This window comes from Vanacampus margaritifer, chromosome 15 (assembly GCF_051991255.1).
Source record: "Vanacampus margaritifer isolate UIUO_Vmar chromosome 15, RoL_Vmar_1.0, whole genome shotgun sequence".
Classification (NCBI taxonomy): Eukaryota; Metazoa; Chordata; class Actinopteri; order Syngnathiformes; family Syngnathidae; genus Vanacampus; species Vanacampus margaritifer.
In genome coordinates this window covers 8,405,192-8,428,726 of record NC_135446.1, presented here as the reverse complement: position 1 = coordinate 8,428,726, position 23,535 = coordinate 8,405,192, and the positions used below count along the sequence as shown (strand labels likewise).

At 41.8% G+C, this 23,535-nt stretch overlaps 1 protein-coding gene across 2 annotated transcripts; it reads right to left on the bottom strand.

Moving 5' to 3' along the window:
* Positions 1-66: 66 nt before the first annotated feature.
* gas2l3 (growth arrest-specific 2 like 3) lies at positions 67-23,147 on the bottom strand. Of its 2 annotated transcripts, none has more exons than XM_077544266.1 (9): positions 23,023-23,147; positions 12,629-12,684; positions 7,915-8,092; positions 7,095-7,213; positions 6,706-6,847; positions 5,112-5,175; positions 4,896-5,037; positions 3,855-3,959; positions 67-2,303 (listed from the first exon to the last, which is right to left on the bottom strand). In XM_077544266.1, the coding sequence occupies exons 2-9, from the start codon at positions 12,650-12,652 to the stop codon at positions 1,047-1,049; spliced, it is 2,031 nt and encodes a 676-aa protein (XP_077400392.1). In that variant the 5' UTR covers positions 12,653-12,684; positions 23,023-23,147; the 3' UTR covers positions 67-1,046. The 2 variants fall into 2 exon arrangements, with proteins under 2 accessions (XP_077400392.1, XP_077400393.1); XM_077544267.1 differs by lacking the exon at positions 23,023-23,147 and adding an exon at positions 14,819-14,984.
* Positions 23,148-23,535: the final 388 nt, after the last annotated feature.

Genomic DNA, 23,535 nt, shown 5'->3' with positions numbered 1-23,535 from the left:
TATTCCCTTTTTTTATTTAAAGGCCTAAATCAACCACAATGATTTGAAGTAAACACATAGTCATGATGGATTTTCATCAGTTTAATCAGAAACCACATGAAAAAGTATCTGGGTCAAGAAACACTATCAACATTCAAAGAGTGACAACAGAGGTTTCTATAAAGTGCCAAACATAGGAGAAGAAAGCATTTTAATAGTCTGTAAATACTCTATGAACATACACCACATAAAAAACTAGAACGTCAACACAACATAGAAATATATTTTTTAAAATCTATACTGCTTTGAATGTGCACTGAAAGTGATGACATGGCCTAGTAAAAGAGGGGGGGGAATAGTGTTTGCTCAGTAGTTTATCTGTAACCTTTTCCTCCTTTAAAAAGTGTTTGTACACACTGTGCAAGTTTCATAAAAAAAAAAAAAAAAAAAAAAAAACTTTTACCTACTCATCATCTCATACATTCTAATGCAATTCACTCTGATTTGTGATGAAGGCACATGACAGAGGACTTTATCTTGATGGCGCCAAGGTATCGTTATCAATCACTTGCTGGAAAAATAACATCATTCGAGTACCAGTTGTGTCATTAACTGCTTAAAAAAACGACACTATTTTGGTAGCCTTTTCGCCTTTCGAAGTTCACTTTGGACAAAGTATCTCAGAACGTTGCAACTGTTGCATGTGTAAAAATGTAAACATAAGTAATTGTTAAGCAGGTAGTTTAGAAAGGAATTATTTCACCACAAAGACAAAACATACAAACCGTCAACCCTTTTGGATGAAAAATGTTTTATATTCTATAAAACAGTGGTGTCCAAACTACGGCCCGAGGGCCATTTGTGGCCAGTCACCAGTTTTTTGTTTTTTTTTAACAGCATGTAAGAAAAAGTTTGAACACCCCTGCTATAAAACAATACATTTCCAGTAGACATGATTCAGTAAGGTTAATTTAAAAGGAGCTAAAACAAGTGCTGATTAGTTTTCCTCCCCTTCCGAGTCACCAGCCTGCTGGCGAGGACACCCCCCAAGCCCCCACACCCCCCCATCACGTCTTCTGCCTTCTCCGACAGGTCATTTCAAAATAAGGGTCTTCGCGCTTGCCTCTGTACTGAGGGATCTTCCTGCTGGTGCCGGGCTCTGTCTTCGCTTTGACATCCGGGGTGGTCTTCTGGGGGACCACGACGCGAGTCAACTCGGGTTTGATGGTGTTAGTCGAGGATGCTTTCTGCCCTGCCTTTTGTGTTGTAGCTGTTTCTTTCGGATTGACTTTAGTGTTGAGAGAGGGGGCAGCGTTGCCCCCAGGGTGCCGCCAAGGGGCAGCGGTGCCTCGGAGGGGGCTGGAATCCTTGGCCGTGGCCTTGGTTTTGGCTGCGGTGTCTTTAGGCAGTTGGGTGACAGATTTTGGCATAGCTGGGGAGGCTTGGCGAGCTTGTGGGATGGGCGTCGCCGCCGTGGCACGTGCCACAGCCCGCACCCTCCTCGCCGTCTCTAGACGGAGACGCGAGGCAGGGGAGCCGGGGCGGCGCTGAGCGAGGCGGGAGCGCTGGCTGGTGCCCGTTGGGGGCCGGGCATCTTTCGGGGCGGTGGCAGGGCGAAGTACGGGGGTGGCGATGGGGCTGGATGGTTTTGGGCATTTGGAAGAAGGCTCGGGGCAGACCGGACTCCTGGGCTGAGAGGCGGGGACCCGAGTGGGCGGTCTAAGCCTCAGTTTGGATGCAGCGAACGGGTCTCCTTGGGGCGTCACGGCTCTGCGTTGGACTTGCACCGGACTGGGGGCCTGCTTAGAGCCGCCCACAGGTGTGCTGGGCAAAGAAGTAGAAGAAGAGGAGGAGGAGGAACTGGTGGCTTTGGTGGCGATGGGCAGAGGTAGCTGGGTGGGCTTCCTGGGGGCGGGCGGCGTTACCTGGAGGTTCTTCTTTGGCGCCGTGCCAGCCCCTTTCCTGGCCAGCGTGGGTGTGCAGACGGGCGAGGCCGCGTAGGAGCGACATGTCTGACCCGTGGCGGAGGGCGATGTCTTGCAGACCGCGCTAGAGGAGGAGGAGGACGACGATGACGATGATGAGGATGATGAGGACGATGACGAGATGAGGTCGTCGACGGCCGCTAGGGGGTCCATCTTGGGAGGCGGGGCCGCGTTGCCGTGGTGACCTCCCAAGCCGGGCGGGCCCTTCTGGAAGGCCAGGATCTTCTGCTCCAGGGTGGTGAACTGAAGCACGCGCAGCGGGTCGTACTTGGTGAGGAAGCCGCGCAGCGTGTCCCAGCCGCCCCCCACGCGCACCATCACGTGTTTGCCGTGAAGCATCTGAAGACAACAACACATTTACGCTGACGTGTTAACTCCTGGCCCTTCGAGACATGCCAGTTTAGCACCGTGGCTCATGATGTAACCGACTAAAGCGGTCATCCGTTGGAGGATAACAAGCTTACCTGGTCACACACTGCTTCCAGTTCTTTAAACTGGTGCTAACATGTAAACAGTATTTATAGGGAAGAAGGTTGCACTCTGAGACATATCTGTCAAATAACAGGATTTCTTCACATCTGAAATTTCAAAATGCCAAAGCTGAACCCTAAATATGGGACTTCTCGGTAAAAACAAAATCGTCATGCAAATAAATCATAAATGTGTTTATTTTTCTGAGTATGCTCGATAAGGTTCACCAAATTTTTGTAAAAGTAGGTAATAAAGAGCAGTGATTCTTCAAGTGTGAAACGTACAGTATACTGCTAGTGGTTCCATGGGCTCCCTAAAGTTAAAACGTTAAAGTACCACTGATTGTCACCTAAGTGGGTCGAAATGATTTCTCCACATTGGACACATCGCCTGAGGGAGTGGTGAGCAGCAGCAGGAGCCGTGCTTGGGAATCATTTGGTGATCTAAACCCCCCCCCCCCAATTCCAACCCTTAATACTGAGTGTCAAGCAGGGAGGCAAATGGGTCCCATTTTTATAGTCTTTGACATGACCCGGCCGGGGACTGAACCCACGACCTCCCAATCTCAGGGCAGCCACTCTACCACTGAACCCTCTTGTGTGGTATGCAAAATAATCACAACGTTCTCAAACTAAGCTTATTACGTGGACAGTGGCTTAAACATTTATTTAATAACCAGTATTTGTTAAGCAGCATTCAGTTGTGCAAGTACAACACTTTTTCATTTAATCTTTAAGAACTGTTTTTAAACACTTATTTACTTACAATTTTTTATGCAATACATTGTGATTGAGTAGCATACAGTGTAGTTTTTCCCCCTTATATTTGAACATCATATTAATATTTCAAACTAATAATAGTAAATACTCATTTTACGAATAAAACTCTGCCTTTTTTTGTGGATTTAGATTTTTTTTTTTTCCCACACGCTAACCACGTGATAGAAGCTAAATGTCTAAACAAACCCCGCCTCCATGGTGATCCAATAAGCAGATGCTAAGACCAATTTAAATTGTTTAGGGATTAATTATATTTGCCTACTTTGCAACATTGGTGGATATATGCTTTGTTGTCTCTGGTGGTATACACACATACAACAAAATATGAAGACTTGGTGGGGTGCTTAGTGCCCCCCCGCCCCCCATTTGGTTACATTAACAGTTTACACTACAGTAAACTCGCTGTTATATTATTTTTATTATTTTTTAAACCAGAGCCAAAACAACATAGCAGACATCATGGAGTAAGCCGGCTTTCTGGTTTCAGGTAATTATTCACTCAGGGAATATCAAATTCCTTACGGAACAACGAGATCCTTCTCAATACACACTGCTCCTTTGAGAGTTTGGATTACCCATGCGGAATAGCCGATTACCAGCACTGTGTGTACGTGTTTGTGTGTGTGTAGAGGGCTCTTACCCGAATAAAGATGGTCTTGTCCCCAAGCCGGTAGCGACCCTCTGACAGGTACTCAATGGACACCCTGTTGGAGCAGTTGCAAGGCGGGCCGTCCACGCCGTGCTCCTGAAAAGGGACAATGAGCCACTGTGAGGAGGGTTGAGTTTGTGGAATTCACTACAATTAAAATAATAATTGTTAAAAAAACAAAAACAACGGTGGACGGCTTTAAGGCAACTTGAGCATGATAATGCATATGGATATCAAGATATTGTCTCCACTCTGCACATTTGGAGCTACTTATAATGAATCGATTCCACTTCAATGAGTGCAATTATTCTTAAAGGTTGCCAACAGTGTTTGCCATAAAACAAGACAGGAAACTAAACCCATCCAACGCAAGTCAATTTCTGTGCATTTCTTCAAACGGGCACGTGCCGTAGCGAGTCACAATGCGCCCGCGGGCGCGTCACATGGTCAGCTATGTTGCGTCATGCCCCGCCCCGCGGCGTGCCAGTCAAGCGGCAGAGGCGGCCGGCCACAATCTTGGCGCAAGTGGGCCGCACGCGTGCCACTAAAGTGACGTAGCTGCTTGACATCACTGAGGTGACGACGTGTGGATATTACAAATGAATTCAGTGTTCACGTGCGTAACAGACAACAACCAAAGAATAAAAGCGACCAAATTCATTTAATGATGTCCATTTTGCAGAAATGAAACGTTAAAACCTCAATAGTTAAAAATATAATTTTTGTCAATATTTGAAGCTAATCTTGGACAATCTGTAATATTTTAGCAAAATGAAATACATTGTTTCATAAACACAATACAATACAAATTTCATAATAAGCATAAACTTACTGTTATAAGTTCTTTTTTTTCTTTTTTTTTTTTTTACTTCATGTCTTGCTTCAAACCATTCCCAGTTGAAGTTTAAAAATAAAACAGTCCGCTATCTTAAAACTAACACACTATGCAAAACAGTTTGGGTTCTCCAATGAACCTAATATTCATGTTTTTTGGGGGGTTAATTTACCCAAACATGTTATGGACCCACTCACCCCTGACTGGTAGAGACCACCATGCTGGCAGCACACACTGAAGGTCCGGACGGCTGGAGGAGGCTCCTCGGTCAACAGCAGGGTCTCCTCCAGCTCAATCTCCTTCTCCAACTTGACCAGCACAGGAGGCTCCACGCCGTACCTGACAAGAGTTTACAAGCACACCATTAATATGGATGTTTCTCACAAAATCGCATCTCGGGAAAAAAAACGTACTTTGAGACGATGCGTCCGATTTGCAGCAGACAGAGGCAGACCTGCCTGGGCTCCTTGTGCAGCACTGGACGGCACACACACACAGACACAAAAGTGAAGATCCTAACTTTGCACGTGAATAATGTGAGGCAGCAGCTGTCCTCTCGGCTCTTGTTTAGACAACATCCGGCGGACAGAGCGGTCCCGACAGAGGTGCAACGCTTGAAAACGTGACATGGAAGTTAATGATTCCCCGAAGGGGGATGCCGGGTGAATCATGCAGAAGGGAACACAGATTTGGAGCAGAGAGCTGACGTATATGGATATTAACAAAACAGCTCGCAGCCTCGCTTTGCTAGTGTGATTTGTTTTGGGAGACCTATCACGAGTAATGAAGTCATCTGCAATCAAAATAAATAAATAAAAAAGTACTCAGCATTGATTGCCTTGTTGGACAGATCCTATTACGTCATTAAGACGTGAGGATTAAAGAACATGCTCCACTAATCACCTTGACGGAGCTTGTAGCATTAGGCCTCATTTACCAAAATAAGATCTCTTTTTTTTCTCTGAAGCGTGTTCTTAGAAAAATGTTAGCAAAACAACCCCCAGATACCAAATGAATTACATGAGGCTGGATGTTATAAAAAATAAAAAAAACACTATATATCAAGTACACATTGCAAATTCAGATCGATTTGCAAAAAATATTGTGTGTAAATGCCAATATATAGTTGACTTAATACCATTTGTGTAAAGTGTGCATATTTGGTTGCCTATGTATGATGTAATGTCACTTTATTTAAAAAGGGAAGTTAAACTTTTTTTTTTTTTTACAATAATGTTCTATTCACCTCCACCAATCTAAACACAGCATTCTGATTGATTGTTACATGAGTGCTGAACAACTGTGATGTCATTTTCAGTTGACAGAAAGTGGCAAAATGGCCGCCCTCTGAGATAGGTAAAAACAGGTGGATTTTGCCGTTTAATTCATATTCTACAAACGCAATATTCATAAAAATACTGTTTTATAGACTAGCGGGGCCGCATAGAACATATTGTAAAGATTTTTTTTTTCCTACTTGACTTCCTCGTTACAGAAGCATTTGTTAATGTTGAGCGATTAACTACCCAATACAGTCCTTAGCTTCATGATCGCGATCCTTTCCATTTTCAATTCTTTACTGCCATTTTGTGTCATCTTTTAGGCAATAAAACATTCCTTTCAGAGATGGAGTTAATTATTCGCAGATACTTGACTTTATTGCAAAGACATGCTTATAGTTTAAACTCATAATAATAACGAACTGTAAAATCATAAAATGCAATTATCTAGTTTTCACTTATTGACACTGTGTAATGCTCGAGTGTTTGCAGGCTTTGTTCCAAGTTGAGAAAACAGGCCACAATCTTATTATTAAAACAAAAGGGGGGGGGGGGTAAATAGGATTTTAGAATAAAATTTGTTGATGAATAAGCCCCTTTGTTCTTAATTTGCAAAGGCAACGTTTATTTCTATAACCAAATAAAATCCCTTTGATAATCACGCAAAGCATTTGCTGTGTCAAGAAAGAGTTTAGAGTAAGTTCTGAGATCTCAACCTGCAACCTACCGAGCCCTTCCGACTCAAAGAGGTACGTCTCTTCCACGCCGATGTGCCGACACCAGGACAGGAAGTTGGCCGTATTGTCGCGGGCGAAGAAGGAACCCGGAGATGCGTCACGCTTGCAGGCAACCCTCCTCGTGGGAAAGATCTGTTGGATAGAGAAAATGAACTAATAGTTGCGTTTCAGCTCAGCTCATGAAAGCTAAAACTAAAGAATTAGAACTAGATGTTGCGTTTCAATTTTTTAGTTCAGTGTACTTGACTATTGGCTACTTTCAAATGAGTGACAATTTGGTTCAGTTGTCTACGTTGAGTTTCATGGTTTGTAAAATCTGCATCCAAGCTTTTAGGTGAGAAGCTGTCTTTGTTCAGCGCTATTTTCACCGCAGACTCACCTTGCCGAGTGCAGAGGGGCAACTCTGGGCGATTTTAGTCTGCAGGACGCCGATCAGCTGGCAGAGCTTGACACCGTTGTTAAGCTCCTCCATGAAGAACTCGGCCCTCACCTCCTCTTCTGCAAAAAGCAAATTCCATTGATATTACACTGGTTTAAAAAAAAAAAAAAAAGAAAGAAAAAAAGGACATACCCCAAAATAAATCCACACTTTAAAAACAGGTGATTGAAAGAATTGGGGCCCTCCTATGGACTTTCATTGTAAATGAAGCCATAGAAATCTCATGGGGGACAAAGTCCACGCACAAAGTGACAATGATTGCTCTAATACTTTTTCTTTTTTTTTCTTACCAACACAACAAAAGTGACAATTGATTGCTCTAATACTTTTTCTTACCAACACAACAAAAGTGACTTGAAACTTAACCTCCCTGCACCTGACTTTTAAGCCTCCCGGGCAACTTTTAAAAGAAACAGTAATATGGGTCATTCCAGTCACGTTGCCGAGAACTCTTGCTAACCTGTGATGCACCGCCCTGCAATTCCTCGTGAGAAATCCTGAATGGGTGATACCAAAAACAACACTACTAAGGCCAGTTTCAATTTCCTCCCTGCTCCATTAAAAACTGAAAAGGGACAAAAGATGTCCGAATAATGGAGTTAACCAGGCGGAATGAGGAGTTTTTCTTCGCGCCGAGGACTACACAGAAATAACAACATCCAAATACAAGGCATGGCAAAAACTGATGCAAGTGTCGATTGGGCATCCGTATTTTTAAATAATTGACCATCAGATTGCCAACAGCTGTTTATGAACGCACCCAGCATGCCCGTGAGCCAGATGGCGAGATCCTCCTGCATGGGCACCAGGGTGGCTTCATGCCGCACCGCCAGCCACTGGTCGTACTGGAAGACGTTGGCGAGGCCGGGGCCGTGCCGCTGCGCCAACGGGCTGCGGGGGCTCAGCACGGGGGCGTCAAACTTCTCGCCAAACCATACCTGGCGAGGAAAGAGTCAGTCAGAGGAACATGCAGTGTACGACCCCCCACCAAAAAAAAGAAGCTTTAGTAAATCTTTTTATTCACATTCAATGCTAGAATTTTATCTTGTCATCTTTTGTGTCTGTAATGCACTATAGATTTGCCTTGTGAACAAATAGTGCGATACAAATAAACTTGCCTTGTCTTACAATAATGTCTTGTGTTTCCCTCAAAGTACAATCAGACAACTGCTATTACTATGGCTGCTGCTGCGGGTCATGTGACACACTGAAAGTCAATTGTTCCATTTCCCACAGAAGATTTGCCATTTGTGGGCGTTGAAGGGCTTTATTGTATCGTTTTCTGAAACCACAGATCAGGTTACCTTTTGGTATTCAGAGTACTGAACAAGCGTTTTTACAAAAGACATCTTAATCACTATAGTGATGAAAAGAAGAAAAATCCAAGAAGGGAAAACCCTGTATTTAGTGGTTTTCCTTTCTCCCACAACCCAGCAGTGACTCGACAGTGTTGTGATTTGAACTGCTCCATTTCCCCTGCAGTGGGTGGGATTTTTGTTCACCCCGTTCACGTGGAGGTCATGTCACCGCCGCTCACCTCCTCTCAACACCTGACCCCGGCACACGGCCTCTTGTCACACCTAATTATCCACAGTTAGTGGAATCTTGAGCAAGATTTGGAATTTGTTTAATGATTTTTTTTAACAGTAAAAAATGTGACAAATTATTTACATTCTATTTTAATTTCTCACTACTGCATGTTTTAATAAAGGATAGAGGCACGTAATTTCAGCTGTCGAGGGCGGTTGTCGATGCATCTTCCGCGCTAAACGGGGGTTCGTTGCAAAAGTCAACCTCACAGCTGCTGGAGCCTCCGAGACGAAACTCAAGAAAGAGCGGCGCGCTTTGCACTTGACTGCCTAAATGGGCGTCAAGCGATGTGCTCGTGGCGCCTGCGGCGAGCCACTGATCCCGGCTCCTCGCACTCACGTCCTCTCATATCCATCTCGGCTGCAAGCCTTGCATGCTGCAAGCTCTATGAATACAAAATCCTGCCTTCAATACATCCCTTCATTGTTTACAAGCTCCAGCAGCAGGAGGGCGATGGAGAAATCGCTAGCAGATGTCCATTAAGATGACTCATCTGGACAGATGTTACGCAACTTATTGCAAGACGACCCCGCCTCTCCATGCTTGAGGCTATAATCTCGATGTCCATTACATGTCACACAGCGACATTGGGCCATTCCTTCCACAGTGACCAGGGATTGTGTTGAAAACAAGGCAGAGTTTTGTCCAGGCCTTGGAACATTCAAGTTGGTTCTGCCGACAAACAGGAAACCTTGTGGGCAGTGGAACAGAGACTGAATTATGACTGCAGACTCTATTATGAAGAAACGTTCATCATTCAGGCGGGATGCTTTCTCTCATTCCTCAGCCTGGCCTTACTATAGCGATGTGTTGAACGGGTGTATGTACAATAGCAATCAGCCTAATTAAGAGTTGAGGAGCTTTAAGAAATTGGGACAAATTTTAATGATCAAATCTGAATAGAATCAAGTCAATTAAATTAAACATACAAAAAATATCAATGGGGCTGGGCAATAAATTTTAAATAATTCGATAGTACTTCGCCATTTTAAAAATCGAATTGTTGAAAATGTAAAAAAAAATAAATCGTGAAATCAAATTTTGTCTTCTGGATTATTAAAAGGTTGTTGTGTTTATGTTCTGTTACATTCAAATGTTTTTGTGAGTTGTAATTTTGCACATGTGGCAGAATGCTGGATGGGTGCTTTACAAGACATGTTTACAATACCTACCAAGTACTTAATTGTGGCATTTAAGAACAAACTATGAATGTTAAATTTATGTTAAAACTAATTTAGAATTAGTATACATTATTGTTGTCTGAACATTTTTGCACAGGAATTATTTTTGAATAAATGAAACCTTTAAATAAATGTTTGTTGGGTTTATTAGATTAAAAATAATAATCGTCCTAAATGACCACCCCAAAAAAATTTGAGATTTTATTTTTCTGGCCATATCGCCCAGACCTCCAATGAAGTGATACATATACTACCATTAGAAAAAATATATATACAGTGATTAAATAACAAATACTATAAATCATAAAAATGATGAAACAGAATCCTGGATTCCCAACGACTTAATTAAAATGTAATCACTAACCACCTTAGTGGAGGTAAAGTAAACATTAAATCCAACCCTTGCTTTTACACTCTTATAGTTCTCATAATTTAACTTACCCTATATCAGATGTGGGCAATCTCGGTCCTCGAGGGCCGGAGTCCTGCAGGTTTTGGAGGTTTCTCACTTCCAACACAAGCTGATTCCAATCAACAGGCTCATTATCAGGCTTATGCAGAGCTTGCTGATGAGCTGATCATATATCAGCTGTGTTGGAGAAGGGCAACATGCAAAACCTGCAGGACTTTGGCCCTCGATGCCCACCTCTGCCCTATATGCTAACTAATGCTATTATCAACCTCAAGGATGTTTTCTAAAGTTTTCCCATGCACTGTCATAGGTTTCAAAATGAAGTAAATTCAAAGTTATTTATACAATTAGAAAAGTTCAGTCCACTGCAGGCAACTGTAACTAATTTAATCTAATGAATTCATTGTCTAATTTTATTAGGTAAAACAAACAAAAAAAGTCCCTGGAGGCAACATGTGAGTTAGGCCAACAGCTGGGGTGAACGCCTCCGAAATGACCTTTCCACTAAAGGTGTAGCACATGCAGATAAAGATGCACAAACACAGACACATGCGTACACACGCAAACACACCTGATGTTCTAAAGTGAAAAATGTGACCTCGTATAAAAACACTGAATTGACCCAGCTGGACAAACACGCATTACATAACATAACTCAATGGGGTGGGCGCTACAAATTTGTTTGACGTGTTTCTTGACAACCGGCTAAGAAGAAACTAAGAAAGTAGCGTGCAGCATTAACACCAATGAATGGGAAAAAAATAATAAAATTAAATTAAATGGAGGCCGGCGAGAGAGAAAGAAAGAAAGAACAACATAAGACAACGAACCAATTTATTTTTTTCTGCACAAATCTCTATTGCAAGTAGATTAGTGTTCTCAGATTAGCCAATTGACCATTTTCTTAAACCGTGTTGTTGTTTTTTTTTTCCATTGGGCCCCGAGGAATGCCTGCTGATAATCCAGCGACTAAATCAACCTTAAAATGGAGAATTAAAATCAGCATGTGCCTGCCTTGGACATTAGATTTTATCCTCAGCGAGTTTAGCTGATGCTCTTAACTTGGGCCACTTATACCGAGGTCAAGTCTCCCTGGAATTGCAGTAAAAGGTCAAGGCAAAATGTGTACCCTAAACAATCCAATATCATTAGCACTTTTGTATGATTAGACCATGAAATAAAATCATTTTCCCCCAAAAATACAATTTTAAATTGATTTTTAAGTTAACCTATGGAACACACAATGACATTATTCAAATCAGGTTTTTTCTTTTGTATTGGTCTTTTCTCAAGTAGATTCTTGATTCTCGTCTCCTGGAGACCTTCTAAATGTCCTTCCATTCAAAACACTCATTAAGACTCATCAATCCATCATCTAGCGCTTGAAGCTATTGTTTCATCCTGTCTATTACATAACAATGCCAGCAGACTGACACACGTGACAAATAAAACTCCAACTCGCAGATGCGCACTTTTTAATGACACGTTCAGAGACATGCACATATGCTACTTGTGCTCCCATGAGCACGTCCCTTCCCGAGCGCGGTTGTGAACGGTTTATTGGACGCACTGCTGTTCAACGTGCATGACGCAACCAGAACCTCAGCTGCCTGAGTCATTACAGTCGATTATGGATCAATATCGCCCTAGGGTCTCTTGGATAACAGCTAACCAATAAATCTGGTTTAGGCTTCCTTTATTGTTTTTGTTGATGTTATATAACTATTAAAAAGCCAATCATTTTACAAAGACTTTATTCTTGTTTTGACACAGCCCAGTCATAATGTTTCATAATGTTAATGGGGGCTTAATCTGTGCCAACACTGGGATGCACATATCGCATACCATGAAGACCGATGCGAAAAACGTAACTCGACACTTTTGTTGTTTTGGATTTTCATATGGTTGACATTGGTTGCTGGGAGGGGAAGGAGGAAATTTGGGATTGCATTCCAGCCACCCCTCCCAAAAATGTGCAAAATACATTCCTCAGGGTCCCGAGAGTGGAACGCCAGGCACGCATAGCGAGAACACGACTGCGTGCCGTGACACAGGTGGGCTTGCATCAGTTGCTGGGTGAGAGACAGATGTCTATGGAATCAAAATAACAGCCAGGGAGATAGATGCACATCGTGTGCTGCTGACGTAATAAGAAGACTGGCCTAGCTGGGTGGTGCTCAAAAAAAAGCAGAAATGCTACTTTTGAACGAAAGAAAAAAAGAAGCATTGGGTTTTCTCCGTGCATTGTCCATCTGACCTATCAAACAGCATGAATTCTGTCATGAATTTACCTGGATGCCAGTCTGGACAGCCATGACTGCAATCACAGATGATTCACTTCTTCATTCTGTGGAAATATGAAGAAGAAGGAAAAAGATTGAATCACTTTCAAACAAACGGGAATTCGATCTAGAATAAACATTTGTCAAGGACGGTAACAATAGACACTGCACTGGGCAGCAGAAAAGGGCTCATTTGCATGAGACAGGACTACCCCTCAAAACAGACTCATTTCATTGCAAAGTGCTCTATAATTCTTGATCTTTTGGGCAAAACTGTCACAATCATGTTGTGAAGACACAGAGGACTTTTCGAAGCTGTAAAAAAAATATGTGTTCAAATATATACGTGATTGTAGGCACCTGTATTGCTAAAGTTAGGACCCTGCACATGTATGTACCATTAAGATTCTTCAATTGTAAAATCATGCTCCAATGATAACCAGTGCAACTGAATTCCAATTTCCTTATTTCTGATAGGCAAAATTCAAAATAAAAGCAGGCTGAATGTTAGACATCCTAGTGGATTGGCGTATGCTCGCGTAACAAAAGGTCCATTGTAGTTTGCCATCGTGGCTTCCTGGCCTAGATTTATCACGAGCCTTAAGTTTCTTCTTCAACGATTATTGTTTTGTTACTTTGCAATACTACAAATTGGGTCAACTAGAAATTCCATCAGTCACTCAGTTCATTTTGATTGCAGTTCACTTTGATTCCTAGTGGTCCATATGCTGCATTCAAGGATGGTCGGAAGTCAGATTTATCACAGTTGGTTTTTCCCAGTTCTGACCTGAAAGCGTTCGAGGCAAAAAATAAATGACAAAAACTGACAAAATGGCGGATGTTAGTGATAAATTTTGGTCCTCAAAACTCATTTTGACCTCCAGCAAACTTGCCTTCTGGCAATTTTGCTTCATTTTTTTTTCTTATTATTTTCCATATAATTTCAAAAAGTTCAGTAGCTCACCATATAATTTCATACTAGGGATGTTAAAAAAAATTATAATAGTCGATTCGGCAATATATCGTGATATTACAGTGCGCAATTCTTGAATAGATTCAATATGCGGCCGAATCGATTTTTAAACTTTTTTTTTTTAATGGAAATATTCAACAAAACATCTTACTTAGGGTTCACACATTAATAAGCATGGAAAAATGTTAAATTAAGCGTTAATATTTTTATTAATTAATGTGGTTCAAACAGGAAACAGATTGTTAATTACAGTGGCTCACAGTTATAAGCCTGAAGTTTCAGATAAATAAATACATTTTCATACAAATCTTACAGTGTACACGTTTACTGATGAGTATTTTCTAAATTTGAGGGTTTTTTTTTTTTTTTAAAACCCCGCAATAATCAACCTATAGAGTCGTATCGGGATTAATTGGTATCGAATCAAATCGTGGCCTACGAATCGTGATAAGAGTCGAATCGCCAGGTACAAGGCAATTCACATTCCTACGGCATACTACGTTGAATATTTATGAATGAAGAAAGCTATCTAGTTTTATCTTGTGTTTTATTATTCACGGCCTGTATTTCCAACGGGGTCGCCATTGTCCGTCGGTGAAGTCCGGGTACGTTTTTTATACTCTTCACATGTGGGATTTCTGGGTTCAAGGGGGCGTTCCCGTACACACTTCCTGGTTTGAAGTCGGAAAAGTCCAACTTCCGACCATCGTCGAATGCAGCAAATAGTCAGCACTTTATTTCTACCGACTAAAAAGTGACTCTCACGAGGAAGTGACGCAAGTTGGCCTGAGTGCTCCTCTTTTGCCCTTTCCCACACAGGATGTGAAGGATTACCCTCAACTCAACTGTCCCTGCGGGGGTGTGTATGTGTGAGAGCGTGTTTGTCAGGGGGGGAAGAGTTTCGTTGGATGGGAATGGGGGAGGAAAGCAATCACAGCATGATGAAGATCCTAATAACATTGATAATTTGGTCAACACAGCTGAGGCAACAGTCCCCCATCCTCCTCCACCACACACACAAACCAGCATCCCCCCCGCCCCCCAACCCCTCTACAAATGTCACCTCATATAACCTACAGAACAATCAAACCTATGGTCCTTCACTGGCAATACAGAAACATCTCCAAAAGCTCTCGTTCATTACACGCCTGCCTCGCATCATCCGACAGCAGCCCGGAGATGCAATCAGCCCAAGACGGGGAAGATGACAACACAAGCTCACTCACCTCAGCGAAAAGAACTGTCAAGGACCATGTGAGGGAACCCGGGCTGCACGACTCTACTCCGTGTGATAAGCACATTTCCCTCTCTCAGCTAAGAAGCGTTTGCGCCACGCTGTCCGGACAGAGTGGCGACACACGAGGGAGCAGCGAGGGAGAGGGAAGGGATGACAGGGAAGGAGGGGGCAGTTTTGGACGGATAGGAGCAGGAGGAGGTGCAAAGGGAGGGTCCTGACTAATGAAGTGCCTACGCTTGGCTAAAGCAGGACTACCCCTTCAACCTCCAGCCCACAATCCTGTCATGGCGGGACCCTCACAAAGCTTCCATTGTTTTCTTTCCTTGCCCCCCCCAACAACAAACCCCAAGCAGGCTGTCATAGGATGGAATGAGACTGGAAACAGAAGGTGTGACAGTGGGGCTACCTACATCCTTTTCAACCCCCCCCTTAAGTCCAGTCCACAACCTCTGGCTAAGTAAGGCACACAGTATATTCTGTAGAGTCTATTTGGTCCCACTCTAAACAGAGTAAAATGTACACGTGGAATTTAGAGAGTACATTTTAAATTAAATAAAAAGTTTGTAACTCCAAGACCATTTAGTCTCCTTTTGGATATATGCAAATAGTAGGAGTGGCATAGCTCAGGTGGTAGAGTGACAGTCTCCCAAGCTGAAGGTCGAGAGTTCATTCCTCAAACTTTGGGTAACTTTTTTTTTTCACTTGGAATTTCTGAGTGGAAAATCTTTAATAGTTTTTTTTCATGGGATTTTCATACACCCTAAAAATACTTAAAAGTAAAATTTACTCTAAATATTTTATATAGTGGGACCAAATAGACGAGTAAAATTTACTCTACAGAATTCACTATGTAAGAGTTTGCCAAACTCTTTCAGCTCAAGTCCCTATTTAAATATTCGCAACCATTCTTACAAAAAATATACAGTATAATGTTTTGCTATTATATATACACATTTACATAAATCAAAAGTCACAAAACAAAAAAAGGCTTTTGCGATGGAATTTTGGAATTTAAAAGAATGACATGGAGTGGTAACACTTTGAATCCTGTTCCAGGATGGTTTCTAAGAAAGAAAGAAAAAACTGCCAAATTACAACCCAAGACAAAACGCCCATCACCCCCTAGACACGCCTCTGGTTGTCATGGTAACCAGCCATATCCACAACCAATGAAGAGTGGCACTGGCTCATTTATAGTAGACAGAAGCATTGATCAAACCCAGTCACAGACTTAATACCGAGGCAACTAGGATGTGCTCTTTTCATTTCAAAAGTATGTCTAATGCAACACTACTCTTGGATTACCTCTCAATTTGTGAGGGGTCATGGAATAAATAATGTCATAGGGGTCAATAAAGTTCATCCACAAGACAGAACAGACAGTAAATTACAAGAATTTCAACACTATTCACGTATTGTCCAAAAATGTCACCAGGCCAAAGAGTGACATTTAAGATTTCACAGAGAAGGAACAATCCACTTCTTATCAACAACGCAGGCATTTGGTGAGAGGCTCTCAAAACAACATGGCAAATGTATTGCTCAACGCTCCAGCTGCATGCAGTTGGATCGTTAACAAAGCTGGGCGAGCGCGATTTGCTTCATGCGCCCACATAAGAGTCAGAAGTCACCAAGAAGGGCGACAAAGACAAAACTTGTGTTGTGGTAGCAGTGAACTTGGGAGCGGCCCTGTGGAAAGGGCAAGGCTCAACTCAACGCAAATTCTATGATGGTTGCCAGGAGGAGAAAAACAAAAAAAGTCCAACAATAGTAACCCTCTTCACTCATCAGTCAACCAGATCATCCAACACTGCCTTGCTTCTATAAGCAAACAAGCTTCTTCTTTTTCTCTCCCCCTTAACAAGAACGCTTAATCATTCTCCATATCCTGTTTATGGACAAACTAGTTATTCATTCCTCACTGGATTTTGAGTGTGGATTGAGCCGTTCTGAATCCAGGGATTAACAGAATAAATGACGCACAGAAACCCGGGATACAAAGATCGGATTTCGGTTGACCAACCTGCACTTCTTGTTACGATGGAAATGACGGCTTTGTTTCAGGTTTAATCCCTTGAGAAAAACTGATATTTGAGTCCTGGCTGAAAGAATCCAGCCCCATTTTAAACAGTCAGATGCATTTTCCAGATGGGTTATTATAGTGGGGAGAAAAAAAGGTTTTGGGTCTTTACTGTAAAGTGGCATTTTCCATGATACAAGTTGAGAACAGTGTGACAAACTTCAACCCTTTTGTTCTGTCTGGTCATTCTTCTCACGTCAGGCTCATTTTCAGAGTACCAAACTAGAGATATGATGTCCTTAAAGGGTCAGTATTTGACAGGTGGATTAGACCTAGGGGGAGCTTAAGGTCCACGGTTTGGGGGGTGGGCAATTCACTCCAAGGCACTGATATTGGCTTTACATCATTAGGGTCTAGGCTAAGTCCACGACTATGACAGATAAATGAGGAAATGTAGGGTCGCCATGGCAATGAGACATGTTAACTAGCTAACGGTTAGCCAGTCTGCGTGTTGAGTGACATCATCCGTTGGGCACCATGTCAGCTAGTGTGTAAGATTATTACATATTTATTTGGAAAATGACTGAAAGTGCACCGAAATTAGGAGTAAAGTTATCCAGGCGAATCCTTGAGGTGTCGTCAACCTTCGGCAATGTAATTATTTGATTATTTGTTTCAGCCCATAAATTTCCCTCCCTATTGAATTGTGGATTGATTTAGTGGGTCTAATGTAGACTTGGGGTCTTTTTATTTAAAAAAAAAAAAGGGAGCTCATTAGAGAGTCCTTTGTGCCTGAAATAAACAAGGATGTTGTGAACGTGTGTGCGTGGGGGGGCGGGTGTGTGTTGGGGGGTGGGGGGTTGACATCTGTCCGTATGCCTCCCACGCAGGGCGCCTCCCTTCTCTCGTCCCAGCCACTAATCAGTTAAGAGGATCAACGCTATTCCAGACAGCAGAACGCATCCACCTCCACGACGCTCCGTCATCACAACACACATCCAGCACGTGGCGCGCACACGCAGCCCGCGATGCGTCCGTGCGACTAAACGAATACAAAACCAGAACACATTATGTAAGGAGTTAAAAGTAGAACGTTCCGGACGAGTGTCCTTTTGATTTTACACCACTCTGCACCGGGAATGCCGGGGGGACTCCAAACATGAGTAACAAATAACTCAGAGTTGGCCCACGTGCCGTTTTAAGAATACTTCAAGCATTTTTATTTTTTTTTGGTATGCCGTGGAGACTCTCGGGAAATGTCATATTCCATCATTAGCTCTGTGAAAGTTACACAAAGCAAATATTAAAGATGTGCGCTTTGAACATTAACAGCATTTCTCCATAACCTTATATAATTATGAGTCATTTTTAAGCAAATCAACAAAGGCAGCTTGCATGACCCATTCCGCTGCGAGCACACAGCGACCTTCCCCTTGTGCGTCCGCATCATATTTTGCACCAAAATGCAACCCAATTAAGTTGAGCGGTGTTAAAAAGGTCTCAGCTTGATAACTTTATCAAACGATGAGGATGGGTAACATTTGAAAAGGTCCCCAGTTCCTGCTGGGTAAAGTGGCCAGAACCACGGCCAAATGAACCTTCTGCGTCCCTTCCCCATCCCCTGCGGCCTAAGGTGGTTCTGCTGGGCTCGACTTTCCCCTCGAGAATACCAACTCCGCCTCTATTAAAGTCCTTCCTGCTGAGCCCTTTGTGTCTGGACTTAATTATCCTGTCAGAGGAGTGTTTCATTTACAACGGAGCTTCCCCTCTCTCAATACAGATGGGGCCCGGATGAAAAAGTAAATATGTACAAGTGCTGTGAAAGAAATTCACAGCCATGCAGAACCCGTTTCCAAGGTAAAAGACTATCTCACGCTTCAAGAAGGATTGTTGGCCTCCACTCTCTTGTCCTTGTCTAAGGGCTCTTGCCTTGGAGGTGGAACAGTGGAGGTAAAGCTCATCTTAAAGGCTCGAAGGAGTGGGAGCCACCTGCCAATCCCATTTTGATTTGTTGATGCTAATCCGCGGCTCACAACACGCCATCGGGTCCACTTCAGGATTTTTAAGCACATCGGCGCTGACTCAGGATCAGCATCCGTTGTCCGCACCTTTCATAAGGCCTACCAAAGTACTACCACAACCGATTCCGATTCCAGGTCAGTTAAAGGTGACGGCGTCACTTTTGTCAAGAAACCGTATTTACACGGAACATGTTTGGTCAGCTTTGGTTTAAAACTCTCAGTTTCAGTACAGTGTGACCTCTAAGGTCAAACAATTCATTTGGGAACTGGCCCAAAAATTGGCCAAGTGATTGTTCGTATTTTGTTCCAAACGTGCTGCAATCCCTTCCCAGTCAGTTAACAGTTAACACAAATAAGCACAGCATCCTTGAAACTGGCCTGTCTGCCAAGGCGCATAGTCGGAGCTGTTACTGATGACCTTCTTCCCAAACACTCAAAAGCCAAACTAATGGCAATTACATCATCGCTGAGTCTCTGTAAATCAATTTCAACTAGCCGACCTCACAAGACAATCTAAAACAATCCTGATGGATGATCATGTGGTTGCTACAATAACAGGAATGCAAGTACAGTGGGAGTCATTTGTGTCACTCATGCTATAATGTATACAGTAATGTAGTGTGTAAAGCTCATTATTGGACTCCAAGGAAACAGTTTGTAGCCCCCCAAATATACATACATGTATCCAAGATGCAAGAATCAAGTGACATGCCATTCTATGCCTATATATTCTACGACCTTTAAAAACCTTTAGCCATGCTGCGCTTATTCAAGCCCATTGTGGTTTAAGCCTCTATGGGCCCCTCTTCAGAGAAGGTCAAGCCAGGCAAAGAGCCAGGAAAGGGCAAACGGTGACCATGCTAAGTCTAATTATCCACCTTTGTTGTTTGTCACATAATAACCCTGGTGGGAAGAAGGGTGGGACTAGAACAACTAAAATATATTCGACCCTAATCACTGCAGTCAAGCTATGGAGATGGTCAAATGACATTTTCAGACCAGGTAAATTCCAACCCTAAACTTGTTTGGGTTAGAAAAAAAATAATAATAATAATCGAGTCGGCAATATATCGTGATATTACAGCGCACAATTCTCGAATCGATTCGATATGCGGCCGAATCGATTTTTAAACATACATTTTTTTATGGGAATATTCTACAAAACGTCTTACTTAGGGTTAGGATTCACAGGTTAAGCATGGAAGAAATTTATATTAATAAAACATTAAGCCTTAATATTTTATTTCAGTGCTATTCAAACATGAAACAGACTGCAACCTGTTTGTTAAATGTGGCTCAGTTATAAGCCTGAATTTTCAGATAAATAAATACATTTTCATACAAATCTGACAGTGTACATGTAAAAGTTTAGTGATGACTATTTTGCAAATTTGAGTAAAAAAAATAAAAATAAATCGCAATAATCAATTTATAGATTCGTATCGAGATGAATCGGTATCGAATCGAATTGTGACCTATGAATCGTGATATGAATTGAATCACCAGGTACTAGGCAACTCACACCCCTATTGTTTGCCATTGTGAAATCACATCATTGTAAAACAATGCTAATCTGTGATGCTTCTATCAGAGAGAAAAAAAAAACAGCGCACCTGCACCTATTCCAAAACTTTTTTTTAAACCATCAAGCAGGCACATCAATTCAACAGAACATTCTGATTAAGTATGGGCATAAACATGTGGTTAGTGTGTAAAATTGATGATCAACTAATCATACTTCAAAGCGCTTGAGACAAAATGGTGTGCGATGTTTGGCTGCAACCAGCAGTGGCGCTATTGATACATTGCCAAGTAATGAACAAGAACATGACTATGCGATTGCTAAAACAGTAGTAAACATTCTTTAAATTTACATTTAAAATTATGTATGAAACATACAAACATGAAACATTTAAAAATAAATAAAAAAACATTTAATTATTTAATGACTTAATATTTAAGAATTATATTCAATTGATTGGCAATTACAATCCCTAGCTCAGATTATTTTGCTCACATCCTAATTTGTTTATTGGCTAAAATTGTAAAAAATAAATAAATAAATAAATAAATATTGGCCACCACAAAGTAAAAAAATATTGAATATTACAATGTTCTTGAGAAGCCCAGACATGACAAACTAGGACGATGGCAAAAAGAGGAAGAAGAAGTCACAGATAGACACACAAATGAAATTAGTTGAAACCGGGATTATGAGATCATGAGAGCAATTGAATTGCTATATTAAATTTGATATATTTGTGACTAATTGACCCAGACTCCAAAATAACTAAATTGGAAATATTTCAAAGACATGCTGTAATTTATCTGAGTAGAATTAAAGAGTTTTGGTGCATACATGAGGGCACTACCATGGAAAACCTCATTTTAATTTTGTGTGACTAAAACGAGCAACAAATCAGTGATGACGGCATCACCAAGTTTTATACAAATGGATGCACATGACTAACTGCAAACACCTCAGTCCAACCTCACATAAAAATTCTCTAGTAGCATTTAGTCAGCTCTTGTTTTAGCTTTAAAAAACGGAACCATACAGACAGAATAACAACCCCCAACACGCACATAATGAATGAGGGGTAATCTGCGATTTCATTATCTCCATTGTTTCCGCACGCAGCATCACAGCCCATATGTGCCACGTGTAGTTTAACTCATTAAGCTTGCTTTTGTCTCATCTGTTGTAGTCTCTCAAGATCTTGGCAGGCCCAAAAATCCAATGCCCAATGCCAAAGTTCAAGCAGATGGTGACAATAGAGACAGTCAGAATGATGAAGGCTGCTTAAGTGGAATTGTATTATTAATGATGCAGTGGCTAGTGTACAGCTCATACAGAAAAAACAATGCAAAACTTTATACTGTAGGTTTAATCATTCAGCTAATCAATGTCTGATGCTATAATGATGACACTTGTTGCAAAACATAGAGTCTGGCTACTCAGTGTTTTCAGAACGAGATTTCAATACCAGTGCCTTCTTCTCCTATCGGCTCGCAGAGATGGGAAAGTCCAGGAAGTAAAAACGCTGCCACCGTTTGGCTGTAGCCACAGCCCACAGGTGCTTCTGCACACCCGAGCTCGTTTACCTGCCAGTTGAGTAGAAGCACCTGTGGCTGAAGCCAAACTGTGGCAGGGTTTTTAACTTTCTGGACCTGAATTTCCCAAACTCTGTCGGCTTGTTTAACTGGTTTACAAATACCACGAATAACAGTGCTTCAGATGTCAATTGATGCACAATAACCTCTTGAATTTGCCATTAAGTTGGTTTATTAACAGCTAAGGAGGGAATACTATACTTTGAATAACTGGAGGAAATTGTGGGTGGCATAAATGTGCATTCTATTGGCAAGATGTGTCAAGCTTTGATGTTAGTCTGATTCCCTCATGTCCGCTTATTTGCAGGAAGCACAGGTAAAGCATTTACTTCAACCCCTTATCTCAGTTCTAAGGAAACTATTTCAACTTCACATACATGATATGATCACGATGGTACGGTGTCAAACTAACATTATAATAATCATGTGTGAGTGTGCAAAGGGCGTATACTGATGAGTCTATTTCCAACAATGCACAATATGACCAAAATAGTCCCATGACAAGTACTTTGTCCAAATTCAACAGCATTAGTATCTTTTACTAATACTTTTAGTCTGCCTCATCCCAAACATTCACATGATCTTATCAGCAAGTGCAGCCTCCCACGTTAGATGGACTACACTGATCCTCTTAACTATTTATTCCCATCAGCCAATCAAGGAGAAAAACGTGTGTGAGAGTGTGTCTAAACTTCAGGCTGTTGTTTAACAACACAAGCAGGATCGGGGCTGTAAATTAAGTTCCTACACTAATCAAAGAAGCATATTTTACAGTTTCAATACTATCTACCAAAGTTAAAACAGAGTCGTTTTATATATATATATATATATATATATATATATATATATATATATATATATATATATATATATATCTCAGGAAGACAGTGAACTATGATGCATAGTAGATAAAACACATGGAAAGTGTGGCCTCCCTCTCCACGAGGCATTTTCAGTGGAGAAACCCTGTTTTTAGTCAGCGAACTTTACTACAACTTTCAACACATTTCACGCACAAACATAACATTTTCGACTTACCAGCCGCACTGCAGTGAGAAGAGTCTTTTTGGGAATTCTGTCAATTTTCATGAAAGCTTTTCCTTGTGGAAAACTTAGACGTTAGCAAGCCAGTCATTTTTGTACGTCAACTACCACTGTTGTACATGCTTGTGCTGTTCGAACCAGCCAATCAGCGCTGCGGGCTCTGGAGGGGGCGGGGTCTGGTCACCTGCCTTCTTCTAATAGGGCAGTGGTGTCGGTCCTCGAGGGCCTGAGTCCTGCGTGGTTTAGAGGTTTCCCACGTTAAACATAGCTCATATTTAAGATCATCAGCAAGCTCTGCAGGAGCCTGATAATGATCATGATCATTGAATCAGGTGTGTTGGAGTAGAGAAACCTGCAGAAAAACATGCAGGACTTAAAAGGCCTTCGAGGGCCGGACTCTGACACCTGTGTAATAGGGGAAAAGATAACAGAATGTGAATATTAGACATTCACACCTCGACGACCTCTAAAATATTACCATCGTACTCTATTATATTTTATATTAAT